This window comes from Littorina saxatilis, linkage group LG1 (genome assembly GCF_037325665.1).
Source record: "Littorina saxatilis isolate snail1 linkage group LG1, US_GU_Lsax_2.0, whole genome shotgun sequence".
In the NCBI taxonomy this organism is placed as follows: domain Eukaryota; kingdom Metazoa; phylum Mollusca; class Gastropoda; order Littorinimorpha; family Littorinidae; genus Littorina; species Littorina saxatilis.
The window spans coordinates 22160594-22187220 of NC_090245.1; the positions used below are offsets into that span (position 1 = coordinate 22160594).

The window sequence follows — 26627 nt, forward strand, 5'->3', positions numbered from 1 at the left end:
ATTTAAATATATGATAATATAAGGTACATTATTTTCTGTATTATCAAAAACTGGTTGCAAATAGTTTTTTTAAGGATGAACTGGGATTGATCAAGATCAAGATATGCCAGCTCTGCATTTCCTTTCGTAATGGTGAAAACGGAGTGAGGTTTAGAGGACGAAGTGAACGAATATTCGTCATATAAACAACCCGTCAAAATGTCTTTTCGGTACATCTCCGCTGTTCGGAGGGGAGAGCGGCTGCTACAAAGAACGATGTGCAGAAACATTTCGTCACACGAGGTATGTCGATTGCTTAAAACTCCAGTGACTGTCCTGAATGTACGTATGCGTCGTCTGCAGCCGACACAGCACAGCAGTGTTGTAAAACGACTGCCTGTGTCATGCTGATGAAATAACACAAAAACCGAAATCTTTCTGTTACAAGTTTCTCTTATGAAATAATTTTATATGTAGGTGCTGGGAGACTCTGTTGCTACGACTGGCATCGTGTTCCGTAGAAACTGACATTTTGATCATTGTTGAAACTTCCAGATAGAACTTTCTGAACATTGAATAACATTAACAACAACAAAAACACACGTGAGCCAAAAACTCAAATGTATACAGTTATGTATCATTCTACTCTTGTACGGGTTAAAAGCCCTCCTACAAGGAAAAGTACCGGACACAACTGCATCCATATAATTTGTAGTATACTTACAGTTACACTAAGTTACAGCTGGTGTGCGTTCTAAATTCAAAGATTTTCAAAAAATTATATTGCATAATCTCCTGTGTTCTCCATTCTTTGGCTATTTGTACGTGAGGTTGTTTGTCTGTGCTTTAATGTTCTTTGGTCAATATTTTTTACCTTATAAATCTATATATATATATTACGGCTTGTGTCTGTGTGTGTGTTTGCGATGCACGCCCAAAGTTCTCGATGGATCTGCTTCAGATTTGGTGGGCATAGACCCCGGACACAACCTGGTCGATGAGAATTTTCAACACGTGCTCTCAGCGCGCAGTGCTGAACCGATTTTGGTTTTTCTGTTCATCTTCCCAGATCCATTCCCAGTAACTCTTCCTTATCTTCTCCAGTGTTTTGCGTTTATCTCCCTTCCTTCGTGTGGCGTCAATCCATATTCCAGTTATTGTTTTTAGAAGGTCACTGTCCACAACGCTTTCATCCCGGCGAAGCCGGATATTCGCATTACTATTTTTAGAAGGTCACTGTCCACAGCGCTTTCATCCCGGCAAAGCCGGGTATTTCTCTACTTCGCCGGGTACCCGGCAAAGCCGGATATTTGGCTCTACTTCTTGGCGAGGGATACCCGGCGAAGCGGGTAAATTCCGTAATCATCTAGTATAAAATGAATGTTGATACAGAACAAATAGAATGTCTAACTCTAAAGCAGCTCGTCCACAGAAGGTCTGAAGCAGCTGCTCCTTTGAAGCTTATTCAGAACGGAGTGGCTCGGGAACCGACTAGTCAGTTAAGGAGCCCCCAGGCTTGGGAACTGACAGTCACCAGTAGCTCTCAAAATAGATTTTTTTTTTCTCGCACTGACATCACTTGTGCTTGGCACAGTATAGTGCTCCGAACGATTGATAGTGAGGTCGAGGGTCCGAGCCCTGCCATTGCTGTTTGATTTGTTAAATTTATTTTTTTACTTAAAATTAAATCTTTCAACCATTTTGTTTCCCTTCTTAACGTCTTCTTTTTGTTATTTTACTCTATTCTTCTTTATTCCAACGCGTTTCGTTGATCGAGTCACAGATTCCATTCCGAGTCTGCCATGAATGAATTCGTCCGCGAACCAAGCAGTGCGAATCACTAGTTCTGAGGCTAAAAGCAGTATTTATCAACAAAATCCAGTATATATATAATAAAAATATCTTTAACGTGGGAAAAAAGCAAACTTTTTTTCAGTTATAACAAAACATCTGTCTGCTGCGCATCGAGTTATTCAACAGAGCTGCATAAAACCTGCAAACCGCATCCCTCGCTTTGGTCAGATGCTTATGATTGTGCTGTTGCGGAGATACAGTTTAACACTTGACAACCATAAATCTTTCTCCAAAAAAGCGAAGACCACAGTTGTTTGAATTGAACTTAAAAAAAGGAATCTTTCTAAATGATTCATTGGACCTAAAAAAAATAAAGGTAGCTTGCGGAGATTGAGTGCTGGTCCATGAGCCTGGGGACTCCATAGCCGGTTCTCCAGCCACGGCCTGGTCAGAATGGTGAATGTGGATGTATTCCTTTGATACACAATGCAGGTCATGTGTATTTATTCTTTCTACGGTATAAACTGTCCTGTTCAGCAGACGAGGGGTTTTGTACTTCAAAGCTGCATTATTGTTACACAGCTACCGTCCAATAAATCATCATGGGTTACTTTAACGTGTCAATAGATGCAGCGAGCCATACATCTGCTGAGCCGACACTCAGCCCCCGAGACCCTGAACTCCCTCATCAGAGGATGGACGGTGGTGCGGCAGAAGATGCCAAAAGGCTTTGAGAAGTTCTTCCCCAAGCAAGGAAAGCAGGCTGCAGAGGGAAATGCTAAACAGACACCTAAAGGTAAACCCTCTTGTCCAGTTCTACGTATCTCATGTTTGTAAAGTGAGATGTAAAACCACAGGTCCATTTGCAGTAACTTTTTGATCAGCTCTTCACTGCCTTGGTTTACATATATGAATCATTGACTTCTAAGTGCTTACACATTACTGGTAGAGCTTATGATCTCATGCCTTTTCTTAGACTTGAGATTTTTGAATAAATTTAAAAACCCTGGGTGAAGAGGTTTTGTGTTTTTGTTAGTCAATAGAAGCACTAAAAAAAGTCAATTAGCGATTTCAGTAAAAATGTAGATTTTAGTATCCCATGTCTGTTTTCTGTTACAGCATGTACTTTGCAGCAAGAGGGTGTACTAGAGTCGTATCATGTTTGAACAGTGCATAATAGTTTTCAGCCATGACAGTGTGGGCTCTCACTGTTGCAGAAGCCCCCAAAACAGACGCACCCCCTCCCTCAAAGTATTGTTATTGTTATTGTTATTGAAATTATGACAGTGTGGACTCTCTGTTGCAGAAGCCCCCAAAACAGACGGACCCCCTCCCTCCAGATCTGCCCAACGCCAGCAGACAGCACGGGGTGAAAAGAAACCTGAGTTCAACTTCAGCATGGGAAAGTAAGTGGGCTTTTGTCTTGTTGGTAGTGATGTTGGCGTTGTAGTTTTTTTGCAGTATGATTATAAAGCTTTAACTATTTTATTTTAGATTTATGTTGTTTGTTTTGCTGGTGGTGGTGGAATTGTTCCCAGAAACTTCCATAACATTAGAGATGTTGTGGCATATGTTTCTTTCACTTCTTTGTTCATGGGCTGAAACTCCCACAGCTTTACATGTATGACCGTTTGTACCCCACCATTTAGGCAGCCATACGCTGCTTTCAGGGAATTTTTGTGTTTCCATAGCCCACCAAACTCTGACATGGATTACAGAATTTTTTCCGTGCGCACTTGGTCTTGTGCTTGCGTGTACACACGAAGGGGGATAAGGCACTAGCAGTGACATTCGTCATATTGATTCCACCCCAGCCTTCAAGAAAGCTTTAAAATCCCATCCGGTAGCTCATGTTGGTAGAGCATTGGACTTGTGATCGGAAGGTCGCAGGTTCGAATTCGGGCCGGGACGGACACGGGTCAACTTTATGTGCAGACCCAGAGACGGAAGCCATGTCCCACCCCCGTGTCATCACAATGGCACATAAAAGACCTTGGTCATTCTGCCATAAGTGAAGGTGGCTGACTAAACACGCAGACACCTGGGTAGCGCGACTCCGTTGCTGCTAGCTTTCCACTGGGAGGAAGCGACCCGAATTTCCCAGCGATGGGACAATAAAGTAATGAAAATGAATGAAAAATCTTAATGCCTAAGCAAACAAATCGTCAGACCTTGCTGTATAGTGTGTGTGTGTATGTGTGTGTGTGTGAATATATATTTGTCATTGTGGACTGTACATGTGTTTATTGTCCTCAAGCTTGCTTCACATGTTGTTGATATATATACGTCATGTTTAACATGTGATTTATGCAAAATCATTATTATGTGCATTGGCCATTGTATGCTTTAACTTAGATGTTGTGTTGTTGTTATTTTATTTTACTGATTCCTAATCATGTTCACAAAAGATGTTATTATGCGTTGATATTGTGGATTGTATTTCGTAGTTTGATATTGTGGATTGTATTTCGTAGTTTGATATTGTGGATTGTATTTCGTAGTTTGATATTGTGGATTGTATTTCGTATTTTGATATTGTTAACTAAAGACCCCCCGCGGGTTAGGGGGAGTCCCATATTGGTTGGGACAAGAAAGAATTTACCCGATGCTACCCAGCATGTCGTAAGAGGCGACTAACGGTTCTGTTTCTCCTTTTACCCTTGTTAAGTGTTTCTTGTATAGAATATAGTCAATGTTTGTAAAGATTTTAGTCAAGCAGTATGTAAGAAATGTTAAGTCCTTTGTACTGGAAACTTGCATTCTCCCAGTAAGGTCATATATTGTACTACGTTGCAAGCCCCTGGAGCAATTTTTTGATTAGTGCTTTTGTGAACAAGAAACAATTAACAAGTGGCTCTATCCCATCTCCCCCCTTTCCCCGTCGCGATATAACCTTGAATGGTTGAAAACGACGTTAAACACCAAATAAAGAAAGAAAGAAAGTTAACTAAAGCGTGGAGAGCACAGAAATATTCTGTGGTCCTCGCTAATAAGTGATCATTACTATTATTATTGTTATACCTTTCATTTAAAACCTTACCTCCTGAAGGCATTGTCTTTTAATAGCATCTGCATGATGATGATACATTTCATAGCTGTATACTTTTTAACATCTAGCTCTTTTTTTTCCAGAGGTCGCAACCCTTTTAGTGACCCTAATGACCCAAACACCAAAGTGCTGATTGGCTTGATTACTGGAGTGGGGCTTGTGGGACTGATCGGGCTGTACCAAAACCAGTACCGCGAGATTACGTATAAAGACTTCCTCAACAGCTACTTGTCGAGAGGAGTTGTAAGTTGTTTTTTAGTACTTTGAAAAGAGAGTAAGAATTTGATGGTTAAAAGGTTTGATTTAACATTTAAGTGAACTCGCCATAATTATGGAGTCCTTCAAGAGAGCATGTAAAGCACTCAGTTTGATTGCAGTTTGTGTAGCCTTATTTAATTTGGTATTTGTTTTATAGGTTAGAGTATTTTGGCAGTGGCCTTTTATTAGTTGATCAAATATTGAAGAAACAGGAACTCTTCATTCTCCAGTCATATGCACCCAACATTGTTTTTAGTAATACCGTACGAACCAAATTGTTGTCCATTTTGAGTCAGTGCCACTTCTGTGGTAGGTTCTGAGTTTAGGTAAATTTCATAGCAGTTACACATACTTTGCTTCTTCTGTCCAGAATTGGTGAGATGAATCTGATGTAGTCCCTTATATCTTTGCCACTGTCAATAAATGGAAGTGAAAACCAGATTGCTAGATAAACGCTGGCTCATTAAGGCATGGTGAATTGTTTTTTGGAAACCAAGTTCTAAAAATTGTGGACAGTCATACAGTGGAACCCCCCTTTTAAGATCTCCAAATATTTGAGAAAACCACGTCTTAACACTTTTTACCCCACCTATGTTGACCAAGTTGCTGCAGCTGGTCACTCAGAATTGTAGTAACTGTGTAGAAACTGTGTATCAACATGTAGGAATGCAGACGTTATACCTGGTCAGATAGAGCCATGTGAGTGGGTGCGGATATATCCGTACTGGGAGACAATGAGTTAAAAAGGAGGTAGTCTTAAAATGGGTGTCTTAAAAGAGAGGTTCCACTGTAATACCACTGTTGATCAGACCCAGGTCTTCATAAGCCTTTACAAAAAAAGAGTTGTCCCAGTAGCTACAACCATCAAAGTACATGTGTGTATCTTTTGCTTATGCAGGTTGAGAAGCTGGAAGTAGTCAACAAGAAGTGGGTGAGAGTCAAGCTGATGCCAGGAACGCAAGTGGATGGATCTGTAAGTACAGCGCAATTGTTATAATCTAATCATAAATGGATAGGTAACTAAATCTGTGTGTGTGTAGTTATTGAAGAGGGGTTCTTACATAGTAACTTATGTCTGTGTTTGGATGCAAATGTGGCATTAGCCAGTATTTGGCCAATATACAAAATCTCTAAACGCCAGCAATGAAATTGGCTAGTATACATACCGATTTATTTTTCAATTTACCTTTTTTGACTCACATGCGAAGCAAAAGTGAGTCTATGTACTCACCCGAGTCGTCCGTCCGTCCGGACGTCCGGAAAACTTTAACGTTGGATATTTCTTGGACACTATTCAGTCTATCAGTACCAAATTTGGCAAGATGGTGTATGATGACAAGCCCCCCAAAAACATACATAGCATCTTGACCTTGCTTCAAGGTCAAGGTCGCAGGGGCCATAAATGTTGCCTAAAAAACAGCTATTTTTCACATTTTTCCCATTTTCTCTGAAGTTTTTGAGATTCAATACCTCACCTATATATGATATATAGGGCAAAGTAAGCCCCATCTTTTGATACCAGTTTGTTTTACCTTGCTTCAAGGTCAAGGTCACAGGAGCTCTTCAAAGTTGGATTGTATACATATTTTGAAGTGACCTTGACCCTGAACTATGGAAGATAACTGTTTCAAACTTAAAAATTATGTGGGGCACATGTTATGCTTTCATCATGAGACACATTTGGTCACATATGATCAAGGTCAAGGTCACTTTGACCCTTATGAAATGTGACCAAAATAAGGTAGTGAACCACTAAAAGTGACCATATCTCATGGTAGAAAGAGCCAATAAGCACCATTGTACTTCCTATGTCTTGAATTAACAGCTTTGTGTTGCATGACCTTGGATGACCTTGACCTTGGGTCAAGGTCACATGTATTTTGGTAGGAAAAATGTGTAAAGCAGTTCTGAGTGTATGATGTCATTGCTAGGTTTAGTTATTCGACCTTGACCCTGAAGGTCAAGGTCATGTCAAGGGCAAGCATGTGAGTCGTATGGGCTTTGCCCTTCTTGTTTTTTATTGTTGACAAATATATTGTAATCACCAAGGTTTAGGCTTGGTTTGACTGGTCCATGTAACATAGTGGCTGATTTCTGTAAGAGTCTGGATTTGTACATGTAAAGAGATAACAGTTTTGAAAATGCCTAGCACGGTTTCTGTTGTATGTATCCAGAGTGTCCTGTGGTTCAACATTGGCAGTGTGGAGTCGTTCGAAAGGAGTCTGGAAAATGCACAGCAGGAAATGAACATAGAGCCTGCCAACTATGTCAGTGTGGTCTATAAGACTGAAACAGAAATGTAAGTTTATTTATGTAGAATTCTACAATAGCTCATACGTATACACATTACTGTACATTAGTTTAAGATTTATTTAAAAACAAAAATGTTTAACAAATGAATTGAGACAATCCCAGTATAAAATGTTGAAACTGTTCAGGATGAATGGGGATATGTGCAGTTGATAACAGTATTATTTCTTTGTTTACAGGGCTTCCATGTTGTACTCAGCCCTCAACATCCTGCTTCCCTTGGCTGTCATTATCTGGCTCTTCCGTCGTTCAGCAAACATGTTTCAGGTATGATCAATGTGTTCTCTGTGTATGTGTGTGTGTTTTGGGGGTATGATGATTGAGAGTTGGAAGTAATCAGGGTTGGGATCTTCTTCTTCTTCTTCTGCGTTCGTGGGCTGAAACTCCCACGTACACTCGTGTTTTTGCACGAGTGGAATTTTACGTGTATGACCGTTTTTACCCCGCCACTTAGGCAGCCATACGCCGTTTTCGGAGGAAGGGAGTTACTGCATAAGGAGGGGGGTGTCTTTTATCTCTAACAAGTTAGTCGCTTTAAGAGAGTTGGCTATCTCTAGAATTAGCCCCGTGGATGTGACATCACATACTGAAAGAAGAGTGAACATTGTGATATTCATTCAGTGTGATTACGACCCTCACAGGGGGATACCAAAAAAGGAGATTGCTGAAGATTGACATTATTTATTAGACAAGCATTTTTTTCCACTGTGGCTTGTTTTAATTTGATAGTTACTCAACTTGAAAGGCATCACATAGTCTTCGTGTTCACACAGGGAGGAGGGGGCCGTGGCGGCTCAAGAGGAGGTGCAGGTGGAATATTTGGCTTTGGACAGAGCACAGCCAAGATCATCAAAGAGGATATTGGGGTCAAGTTCAGGTGAGTTTGTGCGCTTCAGAGTGGCCAGTGTTTTTTTGGTTTTGCCTTGCTTCCCTCTCAGGCTAGAATTAGTATGTAATAGCTGTGTTTTACATTCTAATGCAAGCAGTCTTGCCATGCATGTAGAATCAAAAGTTTGAGTGGGTATAGGTTTTAAGTTTTCTGTATTGGGTTTCCCTGTTTGCACTTTTCTTTATGACTTTTTTGTTGATGCCATTTGCTTCGTTCCTGTAGGTTATTTGAAGGCACTTTGAATAAAAACCACCTGTGCCCTATAAATACGCCTATTGTTATCAATATCTTTGTTCATTCAAAGCCTGTGATGACCTACTTGTTGCAGAAAACGCATGACATGTCCTTTAAGACATGTGACTCTTTCATTCTCGTCATTTGTCTTGCATGTTTTTTCAGTGATGTGGCGGGCTGCGAGGAAGCCAAAGTGGAGATCATGGAGTTTGTCAACTTTCTGAAGAACCCTCAGCAGTATGTGGACCTTGGAGCCAAGATTCCCAAAGGCGCCATTCTCACAGGCCCCCCGGGAACAGGCAAGACCCTCCTCGCCAAGGCCACTGCTGGTGAAGCCAACGTGCCTTTCATCACTGTGTCTGGCTCTGAGTTTCTGGAGATGTTTGTTGGTGTGGGACCTTCCAGGGTGAGATGGGTTTTTTTTGGATTGAGTTTGGTTTTAGGCTTATTGTAAGTATAGTTTTAAAACAAAAGTGAATTGTTCTGAGCAGGAGTGGGTCTTCAAGGCCAATCAAAAACGAGCAAATAAATGAGCAAATTAGAAATAAGATCTTCCGAGCTCTTGCATCTAAGAGTCGTCACATAGTATGAGTCAAATGCAAACAAATTAACAAATATAGCAAGCACAAGTCACAAAATAAAGTAAACAATTATTATTGTGAAATTTTCCTTATCTATCAGGTATGTATGAATCTGAGTTATCTCATTAACCTTAAACAAATGAAGCAGAGCGTTGTGCTGTAGAGATCTGAAAAACAAAGGTGCCAGGAGACTGGTTCCGAATAACTCTCACTTACTCTATTACGCATGTTGTATGCAGGTATAGTGCTTACCTCCCTTTGTTTATCTGATTACTTTATTTATTACTTTACTGTGTCAAGTTATCTTTGTGTGAGTTTTGGAGCTGTGTGTACTCAAGCTGTGTATTGACTGACTCATGTACTCAAGCTGTGTCTTGAATGACTGATTTCAGGTGAGAGACATGTTTGCCATGGCCAGAAAGAACGCCCCCTGCATCCTGTTTGTGGATGAAATTGACGCTGTGGGTCGCAAGCGAGGGGGTCGCAACTTTGGGGGTCAGAGCGAGCAGGAGAACACGCTGAACCAGCTGCTTGTGGAAATGGACGGTCAGTATTACAGTGTTGACGCCAGCTGTTTTGTCAACTTGTATTACTAAAATAAAAGAATACATAATAATAATAATAATAAAGTGTATTTATATTGCGCCTATCCCTTACAAAAAACAAAAATATTTGGCTCTAAGCGCATTACAACATGTGTAGGGACTTGGTACAATCAAGTCTGACAAATACAATAACACAATATACAGTCGGTCTCTTTGGTAAAACTGGGAAAAGCAGCTTCGACATTTAAACACTGCTACTAAAAAATCCTCTAACAATGCATACTGCTTTACAATATAAAATATGCATTTATGTATAAATAGGAATTTAAAAAGGTTCTTATGATAAAAACTAACTAGCGAACGACGAAGAAGAAGAAGAATAAAACTATCAATGTCAATGTATAACATCACGTTATAACCAGTCGTTTGGTCACGCCGACCAGTCAAACCAAGGTTTGATAACGTAGCAAAAGCTTCTGTTTGATATGGAAAAGTTCTCAAATGCAATCAAAGCCAGTAGGACTGACCGGTTGAACATTCCTTTTCGGGTATATCTACATGATACCTGACAAAATGCCAGAATTTTCCAGTAAAAGCGAATGTTCCTGGGATTATATCGTAATAGTAAAGTGGTACCTATAAAATCCTGCTTGTCTGATGAGAAGACATCTATAAATACAGCACACATGTTGTTGTACCTTTGTCTGCTAAAGTAACCATAGTTAATGAGTTCACTAATAGTTCTGTGTTATAGGCATTAACAATTTTCATGCGAATTAGAATTCAAATCCTTCAGAAGTCACTGCTACCGACAGTTACAGGAATGTCTGGGTATTTGACTGATTTGCTGTCATCAGAGACTTCGTACTAGCTTTGGGTGAGTGTTTATTCTGCAAAATGTAACAGATGCATCCTAACAAGTTCACGTACAGCAGTCCCTCTCATGAACGGACACCCTTGGGTCATAGCAAAACTGTCCGTACATTGCAGGTGTCCGGTCACGGGAGGGGTGACCACACCACCCCCTCCGCCATACATTCACACAGAGACACACAAACAACAGGATTGAATCTATGCTAATCACTTCTTGTGGCTACTAAACAATAACAATAAACTCCTAATACTTCTTTAAACGTTCTGTAAAAATGATTTGTATGAAAAGTGTTGAAAAGAAGAGATAAAATAAATCCTCAAGGCAGTGAACACACTCACCATGCACTGACATACGAAAGCAGCCACACAAACACAGCACAGAGGAGCGTGTGCAGATGCTTTGAAAGAATAAGCTTGAAAACCAGTTTGAAGAAATAGCAGCAGATAGAGCTGCATGTCATAGTCATGTAATTTATTTTCTTCTTGTCTGGCTTTATTGACTGCATGCCGATCATGTGGCATGGCAGTGACTTTTCACTCTTCAGTCGGAAATACACAGTACATAACACAGCTCCCACTCTCCCTCACTAATGCCTACCCCAAGCCGTGACAACTGATGCTTGGAAATTGTGTGGAAGAGTACACCTCTCTATTTCTCTTCAATGCTCTTCCTGCTGACATGTAGTGACACCGGACACCCCACAGAGTTTAGCCAGCTACCCCTCCACCCCCCTCCCTCTCTCTCACTCCCTCCAGCCATGTACTGTTTGGGGCTGTGGCCAGAGAGGCCAGCTGCACTGTTCACTCAGAGCAAAACCAGTTGACTGTGTCGTAACTTTTGACAAAGCAAGACAACTGAAGGGTTCACAGATTAGGCAACCGACTCACTGGTCAAGGCTGAGGGGAAACAAGAGTATCTTGTCAATGAAAGAGGTTACACACAGACACACGATGCTGAGAACTGTGGCCGTTTTTCACTCTCTTTCGCTCAGGACCTTCATCGACTGTACATGTGGTTTCTGTTGTTTACGTCCAACAGACAAGAATAAAGAGCACAGTGCAGTTTCATGTTGGCATCTTCGCATGTACTCCACTCCTGACCAAAACTACCCCCCCCCCTCTCTCCTGATGGGTACACGTGCACTCAAGTTATCAGTGACTGTCATCACGCCATTGCGGCAGTGATCTTTGTACCAAGAGCCGGACTGCTCTGTTATCGACTTTGTTGTGGTGAACATTTGACGATGGTCTGTCCGTACATTGGAGGTATGACCTGCTGTTGGGACCGAAAATGAGTGTCCGCGTCCACGTTTTGCAGGTGTCCGTTTAAGGGGGGGCAAATATAGAAAGAAAACACTCCGTGCCGAGCAAATGTGTCCGTACATGTCAGGTGTCCGCTCACGCCGGGGGCCGTACATTGCAGGGACTGCTGTACACAGAAGATGATTACAAAAAAAAGGTTTAGTTCTCACAAAAATGTGGTAAAATATACAGAATCAGACGATTGATCTCACAGTATACGGTGATAATGCCTCCTTTTTATTTCCAGGTTTCAACACACAGAGTGGAGTGGTGGTTCTTGCTGCAACCAACAGAGTGGACATTCTTGACCCAGCTTTGCTACGTCCTGGTCGCTTTGACAGACAGATCTACGTTCCTTCGCCAGACATCAAGGGCAGGTAAGCTCTTCTGCATCACGGTTTGTCATTTTGCTCTGTCTGTTTGTCTGTCTACTTTGCTCTTACCGCTTTCTTTGCCCTCTCTTACCTCTTAATCTCCATTTTATCTCTGGTTGGCAGCATGGAGCTGAATTTGTTGAGATGAAGTGGTCATCAAAAGTATCTTTCCACATGCATACAAATCCATTGATACTTATTCAGACATGAATATGGGCGTTCATGCTAACTAATGCTGCCACATGCAGTTCCAGTTTCACAATCAAGTTCTGGTTTGGTAATGGACGTTTACAGTCAGTGTTGAAGTACAACCATGTTCAAAATGTATGTTTGTTTGTTTTCAGAGCTTCTATATTCAAAGTTCATCTTGGTCCATTGAAGACAGATGTGAACAAAGCAGATCTAGCAAGGAAAATGGCAGCTCTGACGCCAGGGTTTTCAGGTTTGTGCAAGCTGAATTGTTCATCTCTGCTCCTTGAAGAAATATAGGATTCAGGAACACTTTTATCAGCTTACAGAGTGTTGCTGGTTAGAAAAGGCTAATGTTGTATTATTATGGTTGAAAAAACAAACATCATTGCCTTAACCGAAGAAGTGAAAAAAGGAAGAAAACATATCTACCAGAGATGCAGCAGTTACCTGCAGTAGAAATGGGCAGAATATTACTTGTTTGGTTTTGCAACTTCAAAATGTACGCATATATATTTGGAGCATACATATGTCGTGATTTGAAATGTTTTACTCACAGAAAACTTGTTATTCCCCCCTCTGCTTCTTTCTCTCTGTAATCTTGTAGGGCTAGTTATTTTTCGGTAACTTACCCAGCAACCAAAATCACTTACCCAACAACAGGCCTGAATCCTCGATAGCACACAGGTTTAGGAGCTAGACTTTGTGGGATCTACTTTTGCGATTGAAAAGTTCCGAACGCTCTAATGTACGAAATATACATCTCTGGAGCAAACAATACAAACATACCGCATTTAAACTATCAACTACAGGCTTGAACACATGAATCTCCGTATAAAATCCATGAGTTCGGGTGTTTTCTGAATCTAGATCTGCCGTTCACAAACGTTTAACACAAGCAAATTCCCAAGGCAAGTAACTCTCATACTTTGTCTAGCGACAAGAGTAGTTCCCCTTTCAAATTTCTTTTCACTCAGTTTCTTCGACAATAACTGCAATCCGACGGTCAGTTTTCAACAATATTTCATTTTATAAACAGATCACACGAAACCAAATGCACACATCTCATCAATTTAAAGAACATAAAGTGGTTTCATACACTATTTTGCCCCAGAAAACTTAACTTTTTAACGTTGGAACACGGGTGCAAAAGTTCGTCTGCTAGTCCCATTCTATGAAAGAACATATCCTAAGCGATACCAAAACATGAACAGAACACACAATATCTGCCTTTACCGCCACAGCAGAATAACAACATATATGTGTTCTTGATTTTAGTCCAAAACAGGGAAACTGACAAGAAGTGTTAACAGAATGGAATGATTTGCACGGAACTATACAACCGCGCATTAATCGATCGCCTGCGCGGGTTGACTGGTCGAGTGAATAGGATTCGACCAAACTTGCGCACAAAAACTCCTCTTTTCTTTGAATAACTGAAGAAAGGAGGAATAAAGAGGCTACACACCTCGTCTCAGTGATTATTAAAAATAATGGTCTCAGTTCGTGGTCATGAAAAAGCTCGCTGATGCTCGCATTTTTCATGATCCGCTAACTTCGACCATTATTTTTAATAATCACTGAGACTCGGCATGTAACCTTTACATACGAGTGTGATCTGTAAACCTATTTTGACTGACTTACCAGAATCTTACACAATCAGCATAGCAAGAACTTATTGTGCTTCCTAATGGCCATCAACATTTTGCTTTTTTGTCTTCTGTGAACAGGAGCTGACATAGCCAACGTGTGCAATGAAGCGGCCTTGATAGCTGCTCGTGACCTGAACACGTCTATAATGATGAACCATTTTGAGCAGGCTATTGAACGAGTTGTAGCTGGTAAGTACCGTACATTATGTTGTTAGTTAAAGTTGAGAGAGAGAGAGAGGAGACAAAGAGAGACTGAGACTGTGTGTGTGTGAGTTTGTTTGACTGAGTCCACGTTTTGTCACTTTTCATTAAGTTTAAAAAAAAAAGGGGGGACTCCATTGAATTGTAATGTATTGTACAGTATTGTATTGTATTGTTTATCTTATTGTATTACTAGCGTGAGAGACCCGGCTTCGCCCGGGCTCTTCTGTCTGTCTATGGCTGTCTGTGTGCATCTCTCAAACACACACACACACACACACACACACACACACACACACACACACACACACACACACACACACACACACACACACACACGCACACACACACACACACGCAGGTAATAAAACATTCTGAGTTCGGTTCAAAAGTGTATGTTTAAAAAGAAAATTTATTAAGTGATGTAAAGAGAAGCATTTATACGCAGACATTTCTTCTCCCACTCAAAATATCTATCTATACATATGATAAGAGAGAGAGAGAGAGAGAGAGAGAGAGAGAGAGAGAGAGAGAGAGAGAGAGAGAGAGAGAGAGAGAGAGAGAGAGAGAGAGAGAGAGAGAGAGAGAGAGAGAGAGAGAGAGAGAGAGAGAGAGAGAGAGAGAGAGAGAGAGAGAGAGAGAGAGAGAGAGAGAGAGAGAGAGAGAGAGAGAGAGAGAGAGAGAGAGAGAGAGAGAGAGAGAGAGAGAGAGAGAGAGAGAGAGAGAGAGAGAGAGAGAGAGAGAGAGAGAGAGAGAGAGAGAGAGAGAGAGAGAGAGAGAGAGAGAGAGAGAGAGAGAGAGAGAGAGAGAGAGAGAGAGAGAGAGAGAGAGAGAGAGAGAGAGAGAGAGAGAGAGAGAGAGACCCTTCAAAATTCCGGATAGCCGGTCAGAACCGTATAGAAACTCTTTTTTTGTCAGGACGCCGGCTGAATGGAACCGCCTACAAGACTCTGTGGTACGTTCAGCAACTGCCAACACATTTACATCAGGTGTTGGCAGGGCCCCACCACCATCGGCGCACCGCCAGGTGTTTTTATCCTGCTTTTAAACACTGCCCAAACTCGAGCAGTTGACACCTCCAACCTGGAAGGGCATGCATGTATAGAAAGTTTTTAAACTCCGTCACGCTGCGCTCTCTCGCCCATTGCGACGACAGCCATTATTGGCTACTGCAATGTACTACATCCAGATCCAGATCCAGAGAGGGAGAGAGAGAGAGTGTGTGTATGTGTGTGTGTGTGTGTGTTCGTGCGTGCTTGCGTGTGTGTGTGTGTCACGTGTATGTGTGTATGTGTGTGTGGTCGCCAAAGGTCAGAGACGGGAGGGGGTAGGAAGACTGTGTGTGTGTGTGTGTGTGTGTGTGTGTGTGTGTGTGTGTGTGTGTGTGTGTGTTTTTTTCTCTCTTTGTCTGTCTGTCTGTCTGTCTGTCTGTCTGTTTGTCTCTCTGTCTGTCTTGTCACATATTGATATTTTAGGACAGAGAGAGCTAGTGTGTGCGTGTGTGAATTCTCAGAGACATATACAGAAAGCGCGATTGTTGTTTTGAATGATCAAGTGTAGATCTATATGCAATCTGTTTCTGTGTGTGACAAGTGCGTGTAATTCTTTCGAGCGTTTTATCTGTACGAGGGCATGAGAATTCTCTTCAGTTTTGCAATCGTGCTGATACGCCGCGGCTTCGTGCTTTGATCTGAATACTCCGGAATATGACGTGAACCTGCTGAGGGATGCAGACACGGCTTGTGCTTTGATGTGTTGTAGACGAAATGTAGCCCTTTTAGTAGACATGCAGTGATGACATCGAGATTGCTATAATTCTTTTTTCTTTTAGGGGGTAAGGAAGGGGTTGGTGTGGTGGTGATGGGGGATGATGGGGGTGCTGGGGATGGTGGCCCGGTTGGGTTGGTGTTGATGATATAGGGCTAGTGGGAGTGGTAGTTGTGGAGTCGGCGGTGGTGGTGGGAGTGGGGGTGGTGGTGGTGGGGGGGTCGGATCTGGGGATTGAAAGGGGGGGGGGGGGGGGGCAAGTTTACTTTTTTTTTAGAAGAGCCAAGCCACAACTAAAAGTTTCTCTCTTGCGGGGGGGGGGGGGGGGGGGGGAGGCGGAGGAGGATTGGAGGGCTGGCAGCGCAGCGGCGTCGGCAGCGGCGGTGGTGGTCAGGTGCACATCTTCACAGTCACAGGAGTGCACATGCACGACATCGTCTTCCTGCCCCCTTCCTTCTCGGAGCTTTGGCGATCACAGACAGACAGACACTCTCTTTTATTTATATGTATAGATATTGTTATGTATTGTATTGCATTGTGTTGTATTGCAGGTCTGGAGAAGAAGACCCAGGTTCTGCAGCCAGAGGAGAAGAAGACGGTAGCCTATCACGAGGCTGGACACGCTGTGGCCGGCTGGTACCTGGAGCACGCTGACCCCCTGCTGAAGGTATGTTCCTTTTTTGGTTTGACCAAATGCCTCCCAGAGCGCCCCCAAATTGCCCGCTCATGAATCCTTATGCAGAGCCTGGAAACGCGCATTATGCAACCCAACTTTTGTTGGGTTTTTTTTTGTTTTTTTTTGTACTGGCTTCCTGTAATGTTTGAGCGTTTATGATTTCGGAAAACTCGCTGTGGTTACTTTGCTACGTTTTTTTATGTTTGAGATTAACTGAGTTACTTCCCATGTCACGGGAGGCAAATAGTTCATGTTTATTTCTTGGACTGGTTTAGGACTGATTTCTTCTATTACATAGAGGTCTTTGCCCTGATAGGATACCTGCTTGTGTATATGTGTCCTTTTTACATTTAGTCAAGTTTTGACTAAATGTTTTAACATAGAGGGGGAATCGAGACGAGGGTCGTGGTGTATGTGTGTGTGTGCGTGTGTGTGTGTGTAGAGCGATTCAGAGTAAACTACTGGACCGATCTTTATGAAATTTGACATGAGAGTTCCTGGGTATGATATCCCTGGACATTTTTATCATTTTTTGACTCACATGCGAAGCAAAAGTGAGTCTATGTACTCACCTGAGTCGTCCGTCCGTCCGTCCCCCCCCGTCCGGACAACTTTAACGTTGGATATTTCTTGGACACTATTCAGTCTATCAGTACCAAATTTGGCAAGATGGTGTATGATGACAAGGCCCCAAAAAACATACATAGCATCTTGACCTTGCTTCAAGGTCAAGGTCGCAGGGGCCATAAATGTTGTCTAAAAAACAGCTATTTTTCACATTTTTGAGTCACTTGAGAAAAAGTGACTCTATGTAATCGGTCAGTGTTAGTCTGTCCGGCCGGCCGTCCGGCCGGCCGTCCGTAGACACCACCTTAACGTTGGACTTTTCTCGGAAACTATCAAAGCGATCGGGCTCATATTTTGTTTAGTCGTGACCTCCAATGACCTCTACACTTTAACGATGGTTTCGTTGACCTTTGACCTTTTTCAAGGTCACAGGTCAGCGTCAAAGGAAAAATTAGACATTTTATATCTTTGACAAAGTTCATCGGATGTGATTGAAACTTTGTAGGATTATTCTTTACATCAAAGTATTTACATCTATAGCCTTTTACGAACGTTATCAGAAAAACAAGGGAGATAACTAGCCTTTTCTGTTCGGCAACACACAACTTAACGTTGGGCTTTTCTCGGAAACTATAAAAGTGACCGGGCTCAAATTTTATGTGAACGTGACTCATTGTGTTGTGAATAGCAATTTCTTCCTGTCCATCTGATGCCTCATATAATATTCAGAACTGCGAAAGTGACTCGATCGAGCGTTTGCTCTTCTTGTTCCCATTTTCTCTGAAGTTTTTGAGATTGAATACCTCACCTATATATGATATATAGGGCAAAGTAAGCCCCATCTTTTGATACCAGTTTGGTTTACCTTGCTTCAAGGTCAAGGTCACAGGAGCTCTTCAAAGTTGGATTGTATACATATTTTGAAGTGACCTTGACCCTGAACTATGGAAGATAACTGTTTCAAACTTAAAAATTATGTGGGGCACATGTTATGCTTTCATCATGAGACACATTTGGTCACATATGATCAAGGTCAAGGTCACTTTGACCCTTATGAAATGTGACCAAAATAAGGTAGTGAACCACTAAAAGTGACCATATCTCATGGTAGAAAGAGCCAATAAGCACCATTGTACTTCCTATGTCTTGAATTAACAACTTTGTGTTGCATGACCTTGGATGACCTTGACCTTGGGTCAAGGTCACATGTATTTTGGTAGCAAAAATGTGTAAAGCAGTTCTTAGTGTATGATGTCATTGCTAGGTTTAGTTATTTGACCTTGACCCTGAAGGTCAAGGTCATGTAAAGGTCAAGCATGTGAGTCGTATGGGCTTTGCCCTTCTTGTTCGATAAATGTCTTTGATGACGTCATATCCGGCTTTTTGTAAAAGTTGAGGCGGCACTGTCACACCCTCATTTTTCAATCAAATTGATTGAAATTTTGGCCAAGCAATCTTCGACGAAGGCCGGACTTCGGTATTGCATTTCAGCTTGGTGGCTTAAAAATTAATTAATCAGGCATGGGAATTGTCCGCCAAACGACGGATTTCCGCCGAATTTGTTTTTTTGTTCCGCCGAAAATGCAAAAGTGTCCGCCGAAAAAATAAAGGGGGGAGGCACACAAAAAAAAGCACCGGTTACTTTGGCCTTTGCGCAAAAGCCCGCGAAAACTTTCCGTACTTTGTTCACGCACTGCTACCGCCCGCCTCAGTTACTTGAACTTGTATGTTTGAAAGTAAACCAGGTTGCACAGATTGTGTTACAAGTTACATGTTCCTGTTTATCTCAGATCAATTTTTTAACAAATTTAAACCATATAATACATGTATATATTTTTTTCTTCAAAAAAGCAAAAATTGGTACATTTTTGTACTAAAAACTCTGATTCTAAGAACAGAATTTAATGGCAAACTTGGAGCTCAGATGACACCAGATTGCACCATCTGGGTTCTTTGGAGAAAAAAATTTTGGGGGGGGGCGTGCCCCCGTACCCCCCTAGTAAGGCTAGGCGCTTCGCGCCGTCGACATGACGCTTCGCGTCTTCAGTTATAAATTTTCCGCCTTTTTTACAATTTTCAATTCCCATGCCTGATTAATGACTTTGGTCATTAAAAATCTGAAAATTGTAAAGAAAATTTTTTTTTTATAAAACGATCCAAATTTATGTTCATCTTATTCTTCATCATTTTCTGATTCCAAAAACATATAAATATGTTGTACTTGGATTAAAAACAAGCTCTGAAAATTAAAAAAATTAAAAATTTTGATCAAAATTAAATTTTCAAAATCAATTTAAAAACAATTTCATCTTATTCCTTGTCGGTTCCTGATTCCAAAAACATATAGATATGATATGTTTGGATTAAAAACACGCTCAGAAAGTTAAAACGAAGAGAGGTACAGTAAAGCGTGCTATGAAGCACAGCGCAACCGCTGCCGCGCCAAACAGGCTCGTCACTTTCACTGCCTTTTGCACTAGCGGCGGACTACGTTCAATTTCATTCTGTGAGTTCCACAGCTTGACTAAATGTAGTAATTTCGCCTTACGCAACTTGTTAAGTAACTTTCATGTCTCGGCTTTCAGGTGTCCATTATTCCAAGGGGCAAGGGGTTGGGTTACGCACAATATCTACCAAAGGAGCAGTACCTCTACACACAAGAACAGGTAAAGTTCATTTTCTGCTTCTTTATAACCTGTTGGGCAGAAAATACTGTAGAGATGCTATCTAAAAAGCCTGTTCAAAACTAGGTGTTGCTTGCATGAATTAATGAATAAGCACAGATCTACATGTACACTTGGTTGAATTGAATCCTTGATTTGTAAGCAAACAGATGTGTGTAAAAAGAGAGTGAGACCAGTTAATGATGCTCGCGGCCATGGAGCTGAAATGAGTCATGAATGGTGGCCATGCATGTCCCTTGCTTTCTTGTGCATTTATGGAAATAATAGATGGTGAAATCTGTTTTGCAAGGAAAGAACTTGCAATATCCAAATCTTCGATATCAGTTTGCCTCTGAGTACAGCGGAACCCCCATTTTAAGACCTCCAAAGATCTGAGAAAATTAGGTCCTAAAAAGGGGGGAGTCTTAAAATGGAGGTAAATTTACAGAGGTTATGAACAGAAATTCTGAAAAATAAGGTCTTAAATTGGGGGGTCTTATTGAAAGGGGGGTTCCACTGTATGTCAAGTAAATTGGTGGTTTAACAGTCAACATCTTTTTGAAATGCACATGTGCGTACATGTAGTTTGATTGTGACCTGTGTATTTCAGCTGTTGGACAGAATGTGCATGACGCTCGGAGGACGCGTGTCGGAGCAGATCTTCTTTAACCGCATCACCACAGGGGCTCAGGACGACCTGAAAAAAGTGACGCAGAACGCGTACGCTCAGGTTAGATACTTTTTTCATAATCTGTGAAACTCTTTTTAGGGATTAAGTTGAACTTGTTGGCAGATAGAGGCATATCCGGGTAGGCTGATTCAAAGACCAATGTGCAGAGAGTTAGAGGAGCTCTCAGCACAGCCTTGTGTACCACAGTTACTTTCAGCCTTTCACAGCCTGTGCATTGGAAATCTGTGCATATGATTTGCTAGTGTTTTTGTTGCTTTTATTATTGCATTTAGTATGTGTGTATGCACTGCAAGTATCACCAGTTTCTAAACTCTCAATTATGAAAACAAGAATACACAATAAAAGTGGTTCAATGGTATTTTACAACATGAGATGAACACAGACATTTTTCAAAAAGTTTCTGCATTTTAAGCAAAGCTGAAACAGAGAGTATACAATAAGGATTAAATCACATTGAAAACACGTTGCATGGTGTGGTTGATACTCTGTAAAACTATTGTAAGAAGTAAGACCAGCAAGTGTCATGTCGAACCAGTGCATTATGTTGAACCCGACCCCTCTGGCTTCTCTTACAGGTGGTGCACTTTGGGATGAACGAGAAGGTGGGTAATCTGTCCTTTGAGATGCCACAGCAAGGGGAGATGGTGTTCGACAAGCCCTACAGCGAGCAGACGGCACAGCTCATCGACTCGGAGGTGCGCGGAATCGTCAGGGGAGCTTACGACAGGACCATGGAACTCCTCAACAAGCACAAGGATGATGTGGAAAAGGTGAGAGAGAGACAGAGAGGGGGATGAGGCAGGGGGGAGAGGGAGAGGGACGGAAAGAGAGAGGAAGACAGGGAACAACAGAAAGAGAGAGGGAGACAGACAAAAAGTGAGAGAGATTGGAGAGAGAAAGAAATTGAAGACAGAGATAGAGAGAGCAAGAGAATGGGACTCATTTGGAGAGAGAGGGAGAGACAGAGACAGAGAGAGAGAAAGAGAGAGTGAGACAGATAGATACAGAGATTGAGGGGGGTGGGGTGGGGGTGCAGTAAAGGCCAATTTCAGACAAAAATGCTTTCCAGACCGTGTTCCATGGGGGTCAAAGCATGGGAGTTACCTTTCAGTGAAGTTCAGGGAGGACAAACTTTTCTGTTCTAGCAATTCCCAGTCCAAGATGCCTCCAACCATTGAACTCTACTGCTGCGGGTGTTCGGTGATTCTTTTCAATGTTTGAAACATTGTTTTGCTTTGCTGAGGCATTAAACTTTGCAGGGAGCTGACTAATGCAGTACTTGGAATCACTGATTTATTCTTTGTTAGGCTAGGAATATTTTAACATTGCCTCTTTTTTTATCAGAGGAGGCAGTTGTGGCTGTGGTTAGACGTGATCTTTGAGGTTGGTTGAAGGGACATAATCAGACAGTGTGATATGTTGTGATCGTTGTGTAGTGGAGTTATGCCCCCTGGTCTTGTGGTCAGATATTGACCATATGAGTGTGTGTGTGTGTGTGTGTGTGTGTGTGTCAGGTGGCGCTGCGACTGCTGGAGAAGGAGAAGCTGGACAAGGATGACATGGTGGAGCTGCTGGGCAAGAGACCCTTCGCTGAGAAGTCCACCTATGAGGAGTTTGTGGAGGGCACAGGTAAGAGCGAGAGAATACCAAGGTTCATTTGTGTTGGGCAATATGAGTCTCTTACAAGGATGAGGGGGGGGGGGGGGGGGGGGTGGTGATGCTTTTGAGACCATGCATGTTCCATGAAGTCAAAGCACAGGAGTTACGTTTCTGTGAAATTCAAACAGGGCAAAGTTTTCTGTCGTTGTAGCAATTCCATGGTCCAAGATCTAGCATTCCACAACAAAGAACATCACTGCTTTTTTTTCAGAGTCAGGGGTACCTTGACTCACACTGCGTATCAACTATGTAAATCATATCGTAACATCATGATGTTAACAGTATTTGGCTTTGTGCCCTGTGATGACAGAATGGAACAGTCAACAGTTGTCGCTTCTTAATTCACCAATGAACAAATATTTTGGGAAATATTTTGTCTGTTTTATTTCTTGTCTTATGCTTTTCCATATTTTGTTTGTTTGTTGTTCAAGTCCTTCTTTCTGTTAAACGAATGCCATACTTTTCTACCAGGCTCACTGGATGAGGACACAACATTACCCAAAGGCCTGCAGAGCTGGAACAAGGAGAGAGAACCTGAGGACTCCAGCGAAGGACCGGGGGATAAGGACAGGGAAAAGGCTGCTTCCTAGACTGACTACTGTGACCATACGTGTGTGTGTGTGTGTGTGTGTGTGTGAGAGATGTCGTTAGGTTTTGTCGTCTTTCATTCTTCTGCCGTGACGGAAGAAGGAGGGCATTTTCTGGTCAAAGTTACTATGAACACTTGACGCAAAGAGGTAAATTTACGGGGACGTTTCGAAGATGTACAGTATACTCATCAATACCCTTGGCTTTCAAAGGAACTGAACAGTCGAGTTGCCAAGTTGCATTGTAATAATAACAACAGTATGATGGTTTCTCATGAGGCTTAGTTTTCATAAAGGTCAGAAAAAAAGGGTTTATGAATTTTGTGTACATCCCTTGTTTGTAAAAGTTTTCTTCCCGTCTTCTTTTTTTTTGTGTTTTTGTAGTGATGGACTCATACTAAGACAGACATTACTTGTATGAAGGTTGGTTGTCAATATAACACTTACCTCGACAGTACTATTCTTGCACATTATCTATTATAGGCCGAAAAAATTGGACAAAACGCTGAGTGGGTACAATTATCTCCCATAACCATGCGCCACCGTGGATCCCAAGCACTGTCCGAGTGCTTCCCCCTTACAGGATGTAGGTGGCGCGTCCTCTTTCTTTTTTCGCGCGTGTCAGACCGGCTGTGTTTCTGCTACGCTCCCGGATTATTTTGGACTAAGAGGCTTCTTTTCTGTGTGGACTATCACCTGTTGGATTATTGTGTGTTTTTCCACTTCTGGCTTGAGGCTACGTTGTGTTTCCTTCAACTTGTGCCTCCGTTTTTGTGTGGCGGACTCGGCGTGCCTCCCGTCCTACTTCGTGGTGACCGGTCGTCTGCTTCTCGTTTCGCCGCATTCACTTGAGTATTGACCTAAATTTTCTTTGAATTTTGTTAATTCTCGGTCTTTAAGGGTACGTACAGGGCGAGGTAGGATGTCTCGTCCTGTTTTGGGCTCTGGTTCTACGGAACCAGAGTCTGCCGGGGGCAACCCTTCTCCGGGCGCCCAGCGTCATGTTTTACGCACGGAGAAGGGGATCTTTCGGCGCTCCGACTCTCCCTCCCCAAACGCTTTGCGTTTGCGGCGAGGGAGGGCGGAGAAAACCTGTTTGAGCAAGCTCAATGCGAGCTTGCTCAAACAAGGCTGGGCTTGAGCCTGGGACTTCGGGCGGGGCTGCGCCGTCGAAGGTTCGGGGAAGGTCGAGGAGAAAGAATAAGCTTCTTTCTCCTTCTCCTTCAGTGGAACAGGCTTCCCCCCCTTCGACGCCGTTGTCCGGCCCTCAGTCTCAGGCTTCAGCTCCTCCCGGTTTCAAGCCTGGGGGGAAGGTTTCCTTCTCCTCCCTGGCTCGAATCCGGGGGCAGGTCGATTCCCAACCCTCTTTGGGGGTTGGTGAATCCGATCTAGGGGCTACTGGAGAGACTCAGGTTTTGACAGCCAACGGCCATACCACGTTGTAAACACCGGTTCTCGTCCGACCACCGAAGTTAAGCAACGTCGGGCCCGGTTAGTACTTGGATGGGTGACCGCCTGGGAACACCGGGTGCAGTTGGCATTAAAATCTTCCTTTTTCCGGTGCCTCTCCTGTGCCCTCCTCGGTTTCCACCGCTGTGGAAGCCAGGAGGGACACGGGTCCTCCTCTGAACTCCCTCGCTGGGTCGTCTGCTGCTGTTTCGACAGTAGTTTCGGCCTCCTGGGGGGGGAGATCGGAGGAGATGACGGGGTCTCTGAATTCCCTCCCCGCTGGGGTTGGGATGCGAATTGACCCCGTTCAGGGCGGTCCTGTGGGGGCAGGGGTTTCAGGCTTCGTGCCTACGACCACTGCTACTACGGTTCCCTCTGACGTCCGTGTGACTGGTGGCTGTCCCTCTTGTTAAGACGCTCCGGCCGACTAGTTACTGGACGTGGAGGTGTTCGACAGAACGTGGTACTTCTGTCGAATGGTCAGGGCGACGGGAACATTGTTTCTGTTGCTCAGACCGACACCTCCGACCGGACCGTCTTGACCCCACGCCATTCCTTAGCGTCTGGTGTTCGGGTGACGGATGGTCCGGACCAAGGGTCCGGAACGTTCCAGGCTTACGGGTCGGGATCGAACCGGACCCACGGGTCCCGACTGGACTTGACCTCCGGGTTTGGTCCGGACGGGACCCATGGTACGGGACCGTACCGGACCTTAGGCCCTTGCCGGACCCCCGGACCTACGGGTCCGGATGGTACGGTACGGGACCAGTGGTTCGGTCGGGACCGGACCACCCGACCACCTCTGTTGGTCTGGGTGGTCTGGCACCGAACCGGAACACACCGGACCTACGGGTCCGGATGGTACGGTACCGGACCAGTGGTCCGGTCGGGGCCGGACCACTCGACCACCTCTGTTGGTCCGGGTGGTCTGGCACCGAACCGGACCATGCGGGACCTACGGGTCCGGATGGTACGGTATGTCCACGTCCGACCGAGCCACCCGAACACTTCTGTGGGTACGGATGGTTCGGTACCGAACGGGACCTCCGGATGCTACGGGACCGGACCGAACCTACGGGTTCGGATGGTCCGGTACCGGACCAGTGGTCCGGTCCGAACCGGACCACCCGACCACCTCTGTTGGTCCGGATGGTCTGTCACCGAACCGGACCATACCGGACCACCGGACCTACGGGTCCGGATGGTACGGTAGGTCCATGTCCGGACCGAACCACCCGAACACTTCTGTGGGTACGGATGGTTCGGTGCCGTACGGGACCTCCGGATGGTACGGGACCGGACCACAGGACCGGAACACCGGACCACCCTATCGGATCGGTCCGGACCACCCGACCACCTCTGTTGGTCCGGATGGTCTGGCACCGAACCGGACCTACGGGTCCGGATGGTACGGTATGTCCACGTCCGGACCGAGCCACCCGAACACTTCTGTGGGTACGGGTGGTTCGGTGCCGAACGGGACCTCCGGATGGTACGGGACCGGACCGGACCTACGGGTCCGGATGGTCCGGTGCTGGACCGGTGGTCCGGTCCGGACCGGACCACCCGACCACCTCTGTTGGTCCGGATGGTCTGGCACCGGACCACCGGACTTACGGGTCCGGATGGTGCGGTGTGTCCACGTCCGGACCGAACCACCCGAACACTTCTGTGGGTACGGATGGTTCGGTGCCGAACGGGACCTCCGGATGGTACGGGACCGGACCGGAACACCGGACCGGAACACCGGACCACCCTACCGGACCGGTCCGGACCACCCGACCACCTCTGTTGGTCCGGATGGTCTGGCACCGAACCGGACCTACGGGTCCGGATGGTACGGTACGTCCACGCCCGGACCGAGCCACCCGAACACTTCTGTGCGTAGGGATGGTTCGATGTCGAACAGGACCTCCGGATGGTACCGGACCTACGGGTCCGGACCTACGGGTCCGGACCTACGGGTCCGGATGGCCCGGTGCCGGACCACCCGACCACCTCTGTTGGTCTGGATGGTCTGGCACCGAACCGGACCATACCGGACCACGGGTCCGTATGGTACGGTATGTCCACGTCCGGACCTAACCACCCGAACACTTCTGTGGGTACGATGGTTCGGTGCCGAACGGGACCTCCGGATGGTCCGGCACCGGACCGGAACACCGGACCACCCTACCGGACCGGATCGGCACCCCCGACCGGACCGGACCATTTCTTTTCTGATCAGACCCGATGGGTTCCTGTTCAGTCTATAAATGGCGGGGGTTCGTTGGCTGGGCTGACCCAACAGTCGCAGGGTTGTTGTTTTTCTCCCCCTTCGGCTGCTGGAGACGTTTCG

At 44.3% G+C, this 26627-nt stretch overlaps 2 protein-coding genes and 1 non-coding gene across 4 annotated transcripts in view; 2 read left to right on the plus strand and 1 right to left on the minus strand.

The window, feature by feature from the left end:
• Positions 1–26627, minus strand: part of LOC138964636 (uncharacterized) — a 546641-nt gene that overhangs the window by 466185 nt on the left and 53829 nt on the right. The window lies entirely within an intron of this gene.
• Positions 123–23264, plus strand: LOC138964627 (mitochondrial inner membrane m-AAA protease component AFG3L2-like). The gene is made up of 19 exons (XM_070336635.1): positions 123–282; positions 2401–2569; positions 3080–3179; positions 4906–5065; positions 5979–6053; positions 7255–7379; positions 7570–7657; positions 8164–8267; positions 8679–8919; positions 9487–9640; positions 12062–12191; positions 12533–12630; positions 14108–14218; positions 16549–16664; positions 19826–19906; positions 20514–20633; positions 21170–21364; positions 22109–22223; positions 22725–23264. The coding sequence occupies exons 1-19, from the start codon at positions 199–201 to the stop codon at positions 22841–22843; spliced, it is 2385 nt and encodes a 794-aa protein (XP_070192736.1). The 5' UTR covers positions 123–198; the 3' UTR covers positions 22844–23264.
• On the plus strand, positions 24262–24380 carry LOC138951313 (5S ribosomal RNA). The gene has a single exon (XR_011451098.1). It is a non-coding gene; the product is annotated as a 5S ribosomal RNA (ribosomal RNA).

Coding starts and splice junctions, on each gene's coding strand:
- LOC138964627 (XM_070336635.1), top strand. CDS start 199: ATGTCTTTTCGGTACATCTCCGCTGTTCGGAGGGGAGAGCGGCTGCTA. Junction 8,920..9,486: donor TTGGTGTGGGACCTTCCAGG/GTGAGATGGGTT, acceptor GACTGATTTCAG/GTGAGAGACATGTTTGCCAT. Junction 9,641..12,061: donor GCTGCTTGTGGAAATGGACG/GTCAGTATTACA, acceptor TTTTATTTCCAG/GTTTCAACACACAGAGTGGA.